This window comes from Anomaloglossus baeobatrachus, chromosome 3 (assembly GCF_048569485.1).
Source record: "Anomaloglossus baeobatrachus isolate aAnoBae1 chromosome 3, aAnoBae1.hap1, whole genome shotgun sequence".
In the NCBI taxonomy this organism is placed as follows: Eukaryota; Metazoa; Chordata; class Amphibia; order Anura; family Aromobatidae; genus Anomaloglossus; species Anomaloglossus baeobatrachus.
This window is the reverse complement of record NC_134355.1, coordinates 294,438,074-294,454,134: the sequence shown is the minus strand read 5'-3', so window position 1 is coordinate 294,454,134 and position 16,061 is coordinate 294,438,074. Positions and strand designations below refer to the sequence as shown.

Below are 16,061 nucleotides of genomic sequence, written 5' to 3'. Positions count from 1 at the left end.
GACTGACAGGTCACTGCTTTTTTGTGACTTGCCTCTTCTGGCTGAAATCTTAAGTGCTGCAATTGCCTGAGGTGGTGCATACACAGGCCGATTTTTCAACTTGGTCATCATTTCGAAATTACTGCACATGCCCAGTCCGTGGCACTGAGATTTTGGCCAAAGGAGGCAAGTCACGAAAAAGTGGGGACCTGTCAGTTGTAGGCCAGGCAGTAGAAGACCAAGTGCATTGTCCAGCCCCCTGTACTTGCACCTCAACAGCAAACAACTTCCTTGACTGACCACAGAATACTGACAAAACAGATTTCTTTAAAAAGGTACCATTTGTAATCAGATTCAGAGCACCATTACAGCCAAATCTTTAGTTAAGAGTCCAAAATCCTGCTTTAAAGGGAACCTGTCACCATTTTTTCGGCATATAAGCTGCGGCCACCACCATTGGGCTCTTATGTACAGCATTCTAACATGCTGTATATAAGAGCCCAGGCCGCTGTGTAAAACATAAAAAACACTTTATAATACTCACCTAACGGTCGCGCTGCAGTGGATTCTAGTCAGATGAGCATGTCCGGTGCCGCCTCTTTCGACCATCTTTGTCGTCCTTTTTCGGTACTCGCAGTGCATGATGCGTCCTAAATCATGCACACAGGCCAGGATTGAGGTCCTGTGCAGGTGCACTTTGATCGAAGCATTGTAGTGCACCTGTGCGGGACCGGTGAGTGTGTATGACGTAGGACGCGTCATGCACACAGGCTTAAGAAGGAGGACGAAGAGGTCCGAAGGAGGAGGTGCCGGCACCGGAGAACAGAGACACCCATCTGACTAGAATCCACCGCAGCGACCGTTAGGTGAGTATTATAAAGTGTTTTTACGTTTTACACAGCTGCCTGGGCTCTTTTATATACTGCATGTTAGAATGCTGTATATAAGAGCACACTGGTGGTGGCCCAAATATGGTGATAGGTTTCCTTTAAGGTCCTCCTTAAAGAAAATGCACTTTACAGCACATGAGTGTAGTGACACTTGAAATATTAAATATTCTGTTAACTTGTTTTAAAGCAATAATCCTTTAAAGGGAACCGGTCACATAGAATATGCGTTCTGAGCCATCAGCAGACGCATATGTGCCCTAATTACACCTCCCTACCCATCCCTGTGTTGTAAAATTGTGTAATATGAAAGTAATAAAAAATGTTTTTTATTACTTCCATATTTCCTATGTAAATAGCAGGGTCTCTGGCCCCATGGGCGTCGCATTGCCCCGTGGGCGTTTGCATACTTCCATGGTATCACGCCCCTGGGGGCGTGATACCATGGAGTCACATGAGTGACGTCACCCATCTGCTCCTTCAGATCCCGCGCATTTTTGCACTTACCATTCCCGCAGCCTTTTCCGGGTGCTCATTGTCAGTTTCAGACTTGCTCTACGCATGATCAGAAGAGTCTGATCTTACGCAGAGTACGTCTGAAGCCGGTGAGTGAACACCCGGAAAAGGCTGCGGAAATGGTAAGTGCAAACATGCGCGGGAACTGAAGAAGCGACGTGGGACATCGCTCATGTGAACCCATGGTATCACGCCCACAGGGGCGAGATACCATGGAAAGTATGCAAACGCCCACAGGGCAATGCAACGCTTATGGGGCCAGAGACCCTGCTATTTACATAGGAAATATGGAAGTAATTAAATGTTTATTACTTTCATATTACACAATTTTACAACACAGGGATGGGTAGGGAGGTGTAATTAGGGCACACATGTGTCTGCTGATAGGTCAGAACACATATTCTATGTGACAGGTTCCCTTTAAATTATCACCTATTTACCAGATATGCGATATTTTGTTCACTGCTGGGGGTCCGCCCATTACAGTGCAGTGGCAGTGCGCATGCTTGACCTGCACTCAATACAAAAGCGAATGAGCTGTTATCGGTAGAGATGAGTGAGCCTGAGGTTTGGTTTTCAAACCGAACATCAAATTTAAAAATCAAGGTTCGGATGCTTTACGTGTGAACAAAACTCATGCGAACAACATTGTGCTTAGGTAGTTTTGGTGCTTTGCCGAGTGTGAGCCGCTTGCAGTGTTTTAACGGTGTACACTGGGGATAACAACAGCGTGATCACGTGTAGTGTGCAACACAAAAAAAAAGTTTGAAAAAGCCTGCGCTTCCTCCCCCGGAAGTGATGTGCTTATGGCTAGCTGTATGTGGGCAGAGACTCAAACTGCCAATCAGTGACTGAATTTGGGGTTCGGGTCATGCCCGAGCCTGTGGAGCTAGGCTTGTTTGCTGCCGGCGTACCGAACTTCAACAGAACCGCTCATCTCTAGTAATCAGGGTTATCTCCCCTAAGAACAAAGGATCGGGCACGTGGAAGTCCAGCATATCTGATTTTGTTTCTCCCTTACTTCTGCTGTATGGGGAAAGTCAGGAAATGCCAAATACCGTTCTTGCCGAAATTGGCAGGTTTGGCCATTATTCATCTAGTTGTATGTCCGCTGGTTATGTGAGGAATAGCGGTATGAATAGCAGCTCATGCCTCAAGCTTTTACCATAGTGCTTTGGGGATGATGTAAATGCAAGCAGGTAAAAGTTGTCACGTCAAGCATGTAACCCCATATTGCTTGCCAGCTGCACAGATGCGTCTCGTGCCCACCTGCTATGAGTCGAGCTTTGTTTTTTGTGTCTGACGCATTTGTCTGCTGGAATCACATATATTAAATGGTGCACGTGGGAGATCCAATAAAGATAAATCTGCATTACAGCTGGAGCTGTGTTTGAAATCCTACGTCTGGTCTGGGGGGCTGCTTTTTGGCTCATCCATAATTTTGTCCTCACATGCTGTCACAAAATCAAAAGCATTTAAATGCATCCAAATAAAAGAAGGGTAAATTGAACAGAAATCAAGGTTTTGCAAATAAGCGGTTTACATATCATTGTCTCTGTGTGTGACCATAGTCCTTTCTCCATCTTTAGCCCCATATGGAATCCGGGAGTCAACTAGGAAGACTGGCTCACAGAAAGAAATTCTAAAGACAGACCAATTGTGAGTTTTCCATCAATGTACCTGCCTGTGGTCACTTACTGCGTTAGGTCTCATTCAGACATGGGTGTTTTTTACATACGCAAAAAAAAAAATGGTCTCTGTGTCAGTATTTTAGATTTTGTGTGTGTTCAGTGTTTCTCATCAGTGTTTTTCACAGGTTGGGGGGAAATTATTTTTACAAAGCTTATCCTATCCTTTGTAATTTTAAACATCAGTAGCACACAGATGGAACACTGATGCAAATTTTCACAGACCCATAGACTTGTATTTGTACTTTTCAGCCATGTTGGGGAAAAAAAATGGACATTTCTCTGTGTTTTTTGCATGATACACAGTCTGCAGAAAAACAGACCTATGAACAGCACCACAGGCTATATAATGCTTAGGCCCCTTTCACACCCCAGTTTTTTCCAATCAGTCACAATCCGTTTTGTGACTGATGCGACAGATCCGTTGTAGATTGTGGTAAAACTGATGTGACGGATCACTGGAAAAAACGGATCTGTCATACCAGTGTTGTCATGCCAAGGGCAATCTTGGACAAGAGAGAGAAAGCGAGAGACAGGGAGTCATTTGACGGTTTACGATGGATCCTGCACCCATAGGCTTCCATTCTACTAAACGACGGATGGCGACGGACACGTTGCTGGCCGTTTTTTCGACGTACACAACAAACGTTACTATGGACATTTTCTCCATTCGACGAGCAACTATTTTTTGACGGATACGTCAAACGACGGATGAAACGTGAGGCCATCCATCACTAACACAAGTCAATGAGAAAAAAACGGATCCAGCGCTGGATCCATTTTTTTCAAAATGCGACAGATTGTGACTGATACAAAAAACGGATGTGTGACAGGGGCCTTGCATACAACTCTGATGGATCTTGGCTGTCTGAATGAGGCCTTAGTGCGGTGGACAAGTTCAGCGTGTGTAATGTAGAGAGAAGAAACCGTCAGAAAAACAAAAACATAGGTCTAAAAAAGTAAATGTGCATGCTTGTAGGTATATGTATATATATAATATATATAATATATTTGTATAGTATATGTGTGTGTATATATATATATATATACACAGTTAGGTCCAGAAATATTTGGACAGTCACACAATTTCTGCGAGTTGGGCTCTGCATGCCACCACATTGGATTTGAAATGAAACCTCTACAACAGAATTCAAGTGCAGATTGTAATGTTTAATTTGAAGGTTTGAACAAAAATATCTGATAGAAATTGTAGGAATTGTACACATTTCTTTACAAACACTCCACATTTTAGGAGGTCAAAAGTAATTGGACAAATAAACCAAACCCAAACAAAATAATTTTATTTTCAATATTTTGTTGCGAATCCTTTGGAGGCAATCACTGCCTTAAGTCTGGAACCCATGGACATCACCAAACGCTGGGTTTCCTCCTTCTTAATGCTTTGCCAGGCCTTTAGAGCCGCAGCCTTCAGGTCTTGCTTGTTTGTGGGTCTTTCCGTCTTAAGTCTGGATTTGAGCAAGTGAAATGCATGCTCAATTGGGTTAAGATCTGGTGATTGACTTGGCCATTGCAGAATGTTCCACTTTTTTGCACTCATGAACTCCTGGGTAGCTTTGGCTGTATGCTTGGGGTCATTGTCCATCTGTACTATGAAGCGCCGTCCGATCAACTTTGTGGCATTTGGCTGAATCTGGGCTGAAAGTATATCCCGGTACACTTCAGAATTCATCCGGCTACTCTTGTCTGCTGTTATGTCATTAAACACAAGTGACCCAGTGCCATTGAAAGCCATGCATGCCCATGCCATCACGTTGCCTCCACCATGTTTTACAGAGGATGTGGTGTGCCTTGGATCATGTGCCGTTCCCTTTCTTCTCCAAACTTTTTTCTTCCCATCATTCTGGTACAGGTTGATCTTTGTCTCATCTGTCCATAGAATATTTTTCCAGAACTGAGCTGGCTTCATGAGGTGTTTTTCAGTAAATTTACCTCTGGCCTGTCTATTTTTGGAATTGATGAATGGTTTGCATCTAGATGTGAACCCTTTTGTATTTACTTTCATGGAGTCTTCTCTTTACTGTTGACTTAGAGACAGATACACCTACTTCACTGAGAGTGTTCTGGACTTCAGTTGATGTTGTGAACGGGTTCTTCTTCACCAAAGAAAGTATGCGGCGATCATCCACCACTGTTGTCATCCGTGGACGCCCAGGCCTTTTTGAGTTCCCAAGCTCACCAGTCAATTTCTTTTTTCTCAGAATGTACCCGACTGTTGATTTTGCTACTCCAAGCATGTCTGCTATCTCTCTGATGGATTTTTTCTTTTTTTTCAGCCTCAGGATGTTCTGCTTCACCTCAATTGAGAGTTCCTTAGACCGCATGTTGTCTGGTCACAGCAACAGCTTCCAAATGCAAAACCACACACCTGTAATCAACCCCAGACTTTTTAACTACTTCATTGATTACAGGTTAACGAGGGAGACGCCTTCAGAGTTAATTGCAGCCCTTAGAGTCCCTTGTCCAATTACTTTTGGTCCCTTGAAAAAGAGGAGGCTATGCATTACAGAGCTATGATTCCTAAACCCTTTCTCCGATTTGGATGTGAAAACTCTCATATTGCAGCTGGGAGTGTGCACTTTCAGCCCATATTATATATATAATTGTATTTCTGAACATGTTTTTGTAAACAGCTAAAATAACAAAACTTGTGTCACTGTCCAAATATTTCTGGACTTAACTGTAATATATATATATATATATATATATATATATATATATATATATATATATATATAATAAAAACTCACCGGAAAAGCTTTCATTTCCTATATGTATAATATATCATCTTTTCATTTTTTTATTGTTTTTTTTTTTTTTTTTTTTGGGGGGGGGTCGTTGCTTTTTAATTCAATGGGGTACCTTAAGATGTTGGCGTTGTATTTCTACACATGACATGTGGCTTCCTTCTTGGATTGATATCAGTATAGTTCTTATTGGCTTTTCCCCCAAGCTATTATTGACAACCCCCACCCCTGAAGAATGACAAGTGTGTCTAGTTCTGAATTGATATATCCCCCTTTCCTGTATCCCTGCGTAAGCAGACGTGCTCTCCAGGAGTGCGTGAAAGCTCTACTTGGGGCATTGTAATGGAGACCATATTAGTTGGCATTCAACTTTTCAAGGAAAGTGATAAAAGAAATCAAACAACCTTAATGTTTTACCTACGTGAGTTTATATGTTAACCATTGTAAAGAGACACGCTTCTCTTCAGCTTCCAGATATATAAATTCGCCTATAATAAGCGTGTCTTATTAAAAAGAGATGAGAAGTATTTTACGGTTTTGATAAATTTGCTTGTATCTCCATTAGGATTGTGAAGCCATACTATATTATGGCATTTTGGTTAGGAATATGCATAATCTAATAGGTTTCTTTTCTTTTCAGTCCAGAAAATCATGTACCCGTCCAGCTAACATATCATTTAAGCGATATCTTTTTGGACTTGTTGAACTTTGCAGCGGAGTTTCTAGTTGTAGGAGGAAGACTTGTCTACTGGTTACCAGTGTACAGGCCAGAGTAAGTTTGTTTTTTTTTTTTTTTTTTATTATTATTATTTTGCCTTATCCATTTTAATATTTACATTCTAATGATGTAACTTACTGATGATATACTTCTGGCCCTCAACATTTGAAGATTGCTGCCTGCTTTCAGTGAGTTTAGTCTTAGAGGTACTTTGCACACTACGACATCGCAAGCCAATGCTTGCGATGCCGAGCGCGATAGTCTCCGCCCCCGTCGCAGCAGCGATATCTTGTGATTGCTGCTGTAGCGAACATTATCGCTACGGCAGCTTCACATGTACTCCCCTGCCCTGCGACGTCGCTCTGGCCAGCGAACCGCCTCCTTACTAAGGGGGCGAGTCGTGCAGCGTCACAGCGACGTCACACGGTAGGCGGCCAATAGAAGCAGAGGGGCGGAGATGAGCGGGACGTAAACATCCCACCCACCTCCGTCCTTCCGCATAGCCAGCGTGAGCCGCGGTGACTCAGTTAGATGTTCCTAGCTCCTGCGGCTTCTCACACAGCGATGTGTGCTGCCGCAGGGGAACGAGGAACAACATCGTACTGTCGCTGCAGCTACATTATAGAAATGTCGGACACTACACCGATGGTACGATTCCGACACTTTTGCGCTCGTTAATCGTATCATAAAGGATTTACACACTACGATATCGACAGCGACGCTGGATGTGTGTCACTTTCGATTTGACCCCACCGACATCGTATCTTCGATATTGTAGTGTGCAAAGTACCCCTTATATCCAGTCTAAGCAATCCTCCCTGAGCTAAGCACTATGGATTGTATTTTACCTAAATTGATACAAATCTTGGGATAGGTCATCAATATCAGTGGAGGGGATCAACACCCAGCAGTCCTACTGATCAGCTGTTATATTCAATTCAAGAGAATAGGAGCCAATGTGCAGTTCTTGGAGGTGGCAGCTATACATTAAGGCTATGTGCCCACATTGCGTTCTGTCCCTGCAGAAATTTCTGCAGTGATTTGAACAGCACACGTGCGCTTCAAATCGCTGCAGAAACAGTCCGTAATGAAAAGCCGATTTTATGCGCTCTGGATGCAGCCTCTCCCATAGACAGAGCGGGGGCTGCATCCAAAGCGCATGAAAGAAGTGACATGTTGCATTTTAGAACGCAGCGCTTCGGCAGTAGTAACTGCATGAAAATACGCTACGTGGGCACATAGCCTAAACAGTGCTGTGCTGTTCAGCTCTTTTCATTGATTACATTCTTCTGCGGCAGGAGTTAAAAGCAGCTGATAGTCGGGGGTGCCAAGTGTCAGACCACAAAGAATCTGTTATTGATAACCTATCCTAGGGATATGGCATTAATAACCCGGGCTGTTGGGTCAGATTCGGTGTCAATTTTGGTGGAGTCAGTATAAAATGGACCGACTCCGACTCCTAAAATATATAATAAATTTGGTACAGCTTTTCAATGCACTGTGATGAATATTTTTTCATAAGAATTTGGGACAGTTATGAAATGTTCTATAAATGTCTGTTCTATTCCTGGTCCAAGAATGGAAAGGCTTTTAGTTGAGATGAATCTGTGCTGCACTTCAGGTACATGATATAAGTAGTGATGTTACCATTTTGCTACAGTAAATTTATCACAAACATGAGTCCATATACTGTTGAAACCAGAAGTTTACATACACAATCTAAAAAGGCACATATGCTTGTTTTTCTCACTGACATGAAATCAGAATAAACCTTTCCCGTTTTAGGTCAATTAGGAACCAAAATTATTTATATTTGTCAAATGCCAGAATAATGAGACAGACTGTTTTAACGCATTTTTATTATTTTCTGCAAAGTCAAAAGTTTCCATACATTAAGAATACTATGCCTTTAAAAAATATTGGACAGCCCATATGATGATGTCATGTCTTTGGAAGCTTCTGATAGGTTTATTAGCAACATCTGAGTTAATTATAGACACACCTGTGGATGCAGTTTAATCCACACCTGAAACACACTGCTTCTTTGTGTAGTATCATGGGAAAGTCAAAATAAATCAGCCAAGATCTCAGGAAGAGAATTATGGACTTGCACAAGTCTGGTTCATCCGTAGGTGCAATTTCCAAAGGTGCCTTGTTCATCTGTAGAAACAATTTTATGCAAGTACAAACAAGATGGGAATGTGCAGCCATCATACCGCTCAGGAAGGAGAGGGGTTCTGTATACCAGAGATGAACATGCTTTGGTCAGACATGTGCACATCAACCCAAGAACAAAAGACCTTGTGAAGATGCTGGACAAAGCTGTTAAAATTATGTCACTTTCCACAGGGAAACGAGTACTGTATTTACATGGGCTGAAAGGCTACTCTGCCAGGAAGAAGTCATTACTCCAAAAGAAACATAAAAAAGCCAAATTAATGTTTCCAAATGTGCAGAGGAACAAAAACCTTAAATTTTGGAGACCTGTCCTGTGGTCTGATGAACACCATCCACACTGTGAAACATGGGGGGGGGGTGGAAGCATCATATTGTGGGGTTATTTTACTGCAGGAGGGACTGGGGTATTTCACAAAATAGGTGGCATCATAAGGAAAGAAGATTATGTGGCAATACTGAAGCAACATCTCAAGACATCAGCCAGGAACTTAAAGCTTGGGCGGAAATGGGTCTTCTAAATGGACAATGACCTGAAGGATACTGCCAAATTGGTTACAAAGTGGCTTAAGGATAACAAAGTCAATGTTTTGGAGCGGCCATCATAAAGCCCTAATTGCTGAGGTATGTAAAGCGTTATGGAATTAATAGCGCTTTGTAAGTGAATAAATATTATAATTAACTTCAGTCCTATTGAAAATTCATGGGCAAAGTTGAAAAGGCCGGTGCAAGCAAGGCAACCTACATCCATGGCTGAGTTACATTAGTTCTGTCAGGAGGAATGGGCCTAAATTCCTACCAACTATTGTGAGAAGCTTGTGGATGGATATCCTTCCACAAGCTTCTCACAATAGTTGGTAAGAATTTAGGCCCAGTCCTCCTGACAGAACTAATGTAACTGAGCCATGTTTGTAGGTTGCCTTGCAGCGGGCTTTTCAAGCGCCTCACCCAAGTCATACAGTGTAAGGCCAATGGTACTAAATACTAATGAAATGTATGTAAACTTTTGACTTTGAAGAAAGTATTAAAATACTTTAAAACATTCTCTCTCTCTCATTATTCTGGCATTTTGCAAATATAAATTATTTTGGTTCCTGATTGCCCTAAAACAGGAAAGGTTTACTCTGATTTCATGTCAGATAGTGAAAAAACCTGCCTGCTTATGTGTCTTTATAGAAGGTGGATGGAAACTTCTGGTTTCAATTGTATGAGAGAGTTGGAGTCGTAGTTGGAATCAGTGAAATTGATGAGTCGGGGTTTGGCTTACTGACTTCACAGCCCTGTAAATAACGCTGCTACACAGTGATTTTGGTGTCTTCCGCCGTCATGTGCCTGTCCCATCTGCCATCTGCCTTGATATCTGTCCTCCATCACCTTCATATCCTTGTGGAACCTCTTGCCTTGTTCCTTGCTGAAGTCTCCAAGGTTATCTGAAAATGGCTATGGAGATCCATGGCTATGGAGATAGTGCATATTTATGCTCATATTAACTCCTAAATTTCTGAAGTTAGCGAGCATACTGTATCTTGCACCAATTCTTCATACTTGTCTGCTCTGTGAGTAACCAAGTATTCGCCACAGAAACAAAACTCTTCTTAGCCGAAGCCTCAGTGTCATTCATGCATGTGGTAAAATTGGAATAATTTATCAGATAATGAATATGAGGACCTCCCAAAGATTCCAGCTTTTACTTTTTCCAAGCTCAGTCCAGAGACTGATCTACAAATGTACTTGAAGCAATGACTTGATTTGTCCAAGCAAATTGCTTCATTAATCCGAGCCTAATATGAAGCGGTGGGAGGATGATTTTGTTCTTGTCCACCAGCGGCTTGTTGATGATATTTGCATGCGCCAACAATCATTTCTTCCCTTGTAGGCCATGACACTTTTGTCCAATGATCTTTCTTTGCCCCGCTGTCCTAGAGCCACATGCAGCATGGGTTTTTGTGTATCCAGTTACTGTCCAAGCAAGAAAGTCACCATTTTCAGATCAAGACAAATCAGCCACTGATGTTAAGAACGGATTTTCTGTAATATCATCTTTACATTTTCATATTTTTCTTCAAGTTTTGAGTGAACAGTGGGAAGAGACGCAAAACAGTTACCACTGTGCAAGAGAAGACATCCCAAGCTTCTAATGGAGCTGTCTGTAAAACGCCGCCAGTCTTCTGTTTGATATTCCGCTAGTCCCACTTTAAGTACAATTCCTGGGATATCATTGCAGTATACAAGGTTCTTCTCTTGGTTAAAATATAGGAGAAGCCTCTCTTTTGTCTGATAAGCTGTAATTTTATCTTCCACCTTTTATAAAATTGTATTAATTAAGTTTGAGTGCTATAAGTTCTGATGCTTGCTTGGCAGATTTAAGTCTTAAATCAGGTCATTGAATTCTTTTTGGCTTAATGGTTGAGGCCTTGAAGAGCTTCCCTCAAATTCACTTCCACTTCTGCTACCTTCCATACACTCCAATGGCTGTCCTCTTCAGAGTCTGACAGTGGATAGTCTGGTAAACACTAGTATGGGAACATCATTGCCATGTGGAATAGGTCGTTTTGCTGATTCCAAATCAGAATAATCCCACCGAGCTTTCTTGTAATGATTAAAGCCTTTAGATTTTAGAACACAAAAATAACAATCGTTATGGTGGTTGTTCAGTTCTCTTCATACCATTGGCACACCAAAGTTTACTTTCTCTTTCACCAATTGTCCACCGCCGTAGGTGCTCCACACACGTTTTACAAACCATATGTGGAGCCCAAGACTTATCCTGGTCTTCAAGCTGTGCTCCAAAGTAAGCCAGTTATACTCTGTGCACAAAGTCAGTGATATTTCTTTGTTTTTCAGCCACAGATGAAGCAGAATACATTAGGATTATTGATTCAGTCATTAATTTTACATGTTTTTACTTATTATTAGGACAGAACTTTTTGGGTATAAACCAAGACTTGGTTGACAAACGTTTACTGTAACCGACATCTTTTCTCAGCAAATTCACAGTAAAATTCTGGCGTCAAAAAGTCGCTTTCATAGCATTGTAGGCCTAGAAACTCAAGTACAAAATAATTATATGGGATATTTCATTACTCAAGACAGTGTTAGTCAAAAGACAGATCAAAAGTAGAGATGAGCAGACTTGCAGAAAACTGGGACCGGCGGCTCCCTGGTATCGGGTTTTTTTTTTTTTTTTTCTTTAAATCCGGTTACGGTCCTATAAGTCTATGCGGATGAGAAACCGGAGATTAAAAATGTTGGTAGAAGGGATAGGAGGATAGGAGCGGAGCATGTGCGGTGTACTTACTAAAGATTTGTCATGGCGGTATGCTGTTTCCAGGTCGCACATTCACTTCCAGAGCAGCTAATTAACTTTCATTGAATATGCACTGCTTTCCCCTTCCACCGGCACCTGTGATTGGCTGCAGTTAGAAGCGCCCAAACACTTGAGTGGCAGCATGTCAGCTGACTGCTTCCTATCACAGCTCGTCTATATTGTAGGCCGAAGTCACACTGGTGTATGGCATCGGATGTGATAAGCTAATGACCCTCAGCTCAGGATCTGCTGCGATTGTGAGCCAAGTGTCATGTGACTGTGATCCAATCCTGCGATTGGATCTTCTCTTCCATTGTCAGCCTGTGTATATATCGCACTGCAATTGAATGTCATCAGTGCAGTCTGATGTTTCTCTCGCACTCATAGACTTGTATCGGTGCGAGTGATAGGAGACTCGCAGTATGCTGTGATTTTTTTTCCTCAGTCTGATTACTACTGAGAAAAACTCGCAGATGTGAGCTGCAGCATTGTCTTACAAGGGGCCAAATGCAATGCGAGATTTTCTTGCATTGCACTCGTGCAAGTCATATGTCAGTGTGACTCTACCTGTATAGTAAAAATAAACAAAAAAAAAATAAAAATAAAAAAAAATTGGCATAGGGTCCCCCCATAGTATGATATGCAGCCCAGATAAAGCCCACGGCTACAGGCTGTAACTCAAATTAATAAGCTTATCTTGGCTGTATATCAAAATAAAAGGAACCGCATGCGGCTTTGTTTTTAAATTATTTCAATAAATAATTTAACCCTTTCATGACCCATGACGGATATATTCGTCATGGATCGTGTGAGGTTAATCCCCACCCCTGCCGTGGGCAGACCTCGGCGATCCGTGCACATATCAGCTGACATTTGTGCCTGCAAGTTAAGAGTGGAATCGCTTTCCACCCGCAACTTTTAACCCCTTACATCTCGCTGCCAAAATCTGGCAGCGAGATGTATATGCACGCCGCCATTACTTTTACTTAGCGCCGCCCCCCACTGGACGTCACATGTGTGATCACGTGACTTCCGGTGGTTGCCATGGTAGCACAGGATCATGTGCTTACGCCTGTAGCTAACAAGTCACTTGCTCTCAATGCCAGCATAGTGCCAGCACTGAGAGTAAAGCAGCATAGCTGCAGTTCTCAGCTCTGTAGCTGAGATCTACAGATCTGGAAGAGCGATCAGATTACTGATCCATATAGCCCCCTAAGGGGACTAGTAAAAAAAAAAAAAAAGTTTAAAAAAAAAAAACACAAGTTCAAATCACCCCATTGAAAATTAAAGGGTTAAAAAAATAAAAAAAAATACACATTTGGTATCGCCATGTTCAGAAATGCCCGATCTGTCAAAATGTAAAATCAATTAATGTGATCGGTAAACGGCGTAGCGTCAAAAAAATTCCAAACGCCAAAATTACGTTTTTGGTCGCCGCAAGTTTTGCGCAAAATGCGATAACAGGCGATCAAAACGTAGCATCTGTGCAAAAATTGCATCCTTAAAAACGTCAGCTCGAGACGAAAAAATAAGCCAACACTGAGTCATAGATCCCGAAAAATAAGAACGCTACAGGTTTCGGAAAATGTCGCAAAACATGCGCCACTTTATTTGGACAAACTTGTGATTTTTAACCCCTTAGATAAAAGTAAACCTATACATGTTTCTTGTCTACAAACTCGCACCGACCTCCGGCATCAAACCGACACATCCGTTTTACCATATAGTGAACATGGTGGATAAAATATTCCCAAAAGATATTATGCGATCACACTTTTTTTGCAGTTTTTCCACACTTGGAATTTTTTTGCTGTTGTCCAGTACACTATATGGTAAAAATTCTGGTTTCATTTAAAAGTACAACTCGTCCCGCAAAAAACAAGCCCTCAAATGGCAAGATTGACAGAAAAATAAAAAAAGTTACGGCTCTTGGAAGAAGGAGAGCAAAAAAATAACAACCGGAAAACGCCCGGGGGGGGCTGAAGGGGTTAAAAAAAAAAAACCAGCTTGTGATCCCTCCCAAGTTTGATATCCAGCCAAGATAAAGCCTAACAGCTGGGGTCTGGTATTCTCTGACTGGGGAAGGCCATAGTTATTGCCCCCCAGCCCAAAAATAGCAAGCCACAGCCGCTCGAGATTGTTGCATTCATTAGATGCGACAAGCTCGGCGCTGTACCCAGGTGTTCCCGATTGCCCTGGTGCAGTGGCAATCGGGTTAATGAGGCGTTAATAGCGCACAACTGTCATTAAGCCCAAAATTAGTGATGGGTTGGGGGTCTGAGACCCCCTCCAAATACTAATCTTATAAGTAAAAAGAAATAAACACAAACACAGAGAAAAATCCTTTATTTAGAATAAAATACTAAAAGCACCCTATTTCACCACTTTATTAATGCCCTAAACACCCCTGCAAGTCTGACGTAATCCACATGATGTCCCACGGCAATTCAGCTCTGCTACATCTCAATCACAGTGATCGGTTATAGAGCATGACTGTGAGTCTGAGAGTGCAGACAGACAATGACTGAGCCGCAATGAGCGATGACATCACTGAGGTTATTTGCAGTCACAGGTGGGAACCTCCAGGTATTTTTTATGTTTTATTCCAAATAAAGGATTTTTTCGGTATTTGTGTTTATTTACTTTCATTTACAGATTAGTCATGAGGTGTCTCATAGATGCTGCCCATCACTAATCTAGGGATTATTAGCAGCTGTGGGCTGTTATTAAGCCCTGCTACCACCCCGTTTGCCACCGCACCAGGGCAATGGGATGAGCCAGGTAAAGCGCCAAGCTTGTCACATCTAATTGATGCGACAATATTGGGTGGCTGAAGGTTGCTATTTTTAGGCTGGGGGCAGTCCAAAAAGCATGGTCCTCCCCAGTCTGAGAATACCAAAACCCAGCTGTCTTGCTTTATCTTGGCTGGGTATCAAAATTGTGAGGGGACCACATGTCGTTGTTTTTTTTTATTATTTACTTAAATAATTAAAAAAATAAAGCCACATGCGATTCTTCTTATTTTGATACATAGCCAAGATGAGCGGCCGGCTAGAGGCTGCAGCCTGTAGCTATGGGCTTTATCTGTGCTGGGTATCCTAATACGGGGCACCCTACGCCAATTGTTTCATTTACTTTTCTACCATGATACTGACCCGCAGACAATGCCTGTGAGTGGTTGCAGTCAGACGCTGTAACACAGGCTGCGGGCACATTTGACTGCAACCAATCACAGATGCCAGGATGGCCGGTGGGTTCTGAAAGCAGGGCATATGCGATGAGCGATAATGAGCGACCCAGGAAGTGAATGCGTGACCTGGAAGCAATTTGCCGCCATGATGGAGCCTTGGTAAGTATGAACTGCTCACTTCATTTTTATTTTCTTTATTTTTCCTTTATTTATTTTTTTTTTTTAATTTCTCAGTTGCTGGATCCGGATCAGACACGTGCATGCAACGCATGCATTTTGGATGCTTTTTCCATGCGTTTTGCATGCGTTTTGGATGCATTTTCGACAGTGCGTTACCCATTACAGCCGACATCCCCGCATACAACCCGACATTACCGCCGACATCCCCGCACACAACCCGACATTACCGCCGACATCCCCGCACACATCCCGACATCCCCGCACAAACATCCCGACATCCCCGCACAAACATCCCGACATCCCCGCACAAACATCCCGACATCCCCGCACAAACATCCCGACATCCCCGCACACATCCCGGCATTACCGCCGACATCCCCGCACACAACCCGACATTCCTGCACACATCTGGGGAACCAATGCATGCGTTCAGCTTCCCCAGCAACGACATCTGGGGACCTGGAGGGGTATTTGGGGATTTTAATAAAGTGGTGAAAGAGGGTGTTTTTTTGTCTTTTTTTTTTTGTCTTTTTTTTGACCAGGGCAATTCGGGATGAGCCGGGTAAAGTCCCAGGACTGTCGCATGTAATGGATGCGGCAATTCCGGGCGGCTCCTGGCTGATATTGTTAGGCTGGGGGGCTGCCCATAACGTGGT

The 16,061-nt window shown here is 42.6% G+C and overlaps 1 protein-coding gene across 1 annotated transcript in view; it reads left to right on the top strand.

Annotated features, from left to right (window-relative positions):
• Positions 1–16,061, top strand: part of TRMT11 (tRNA methyltransferase 11) — a 155,280-nt gene that overhangs the window by 92,723 nt on the left and 46,496 nt on the right. The window contains exons 10-11 of the mRNA XM_075339935.1: positions 2,972–3,041; positions 6,476–6,607. Coding sequence (XP_075196050.1) covers positions 2,972–3,041; positions 6,476–6,607 — 202 coding nt within the window. The remainder of the gene's footprint in view (positions 1–2,971; positions 3,042–6,475; positions 6,608–16,061) is intronic.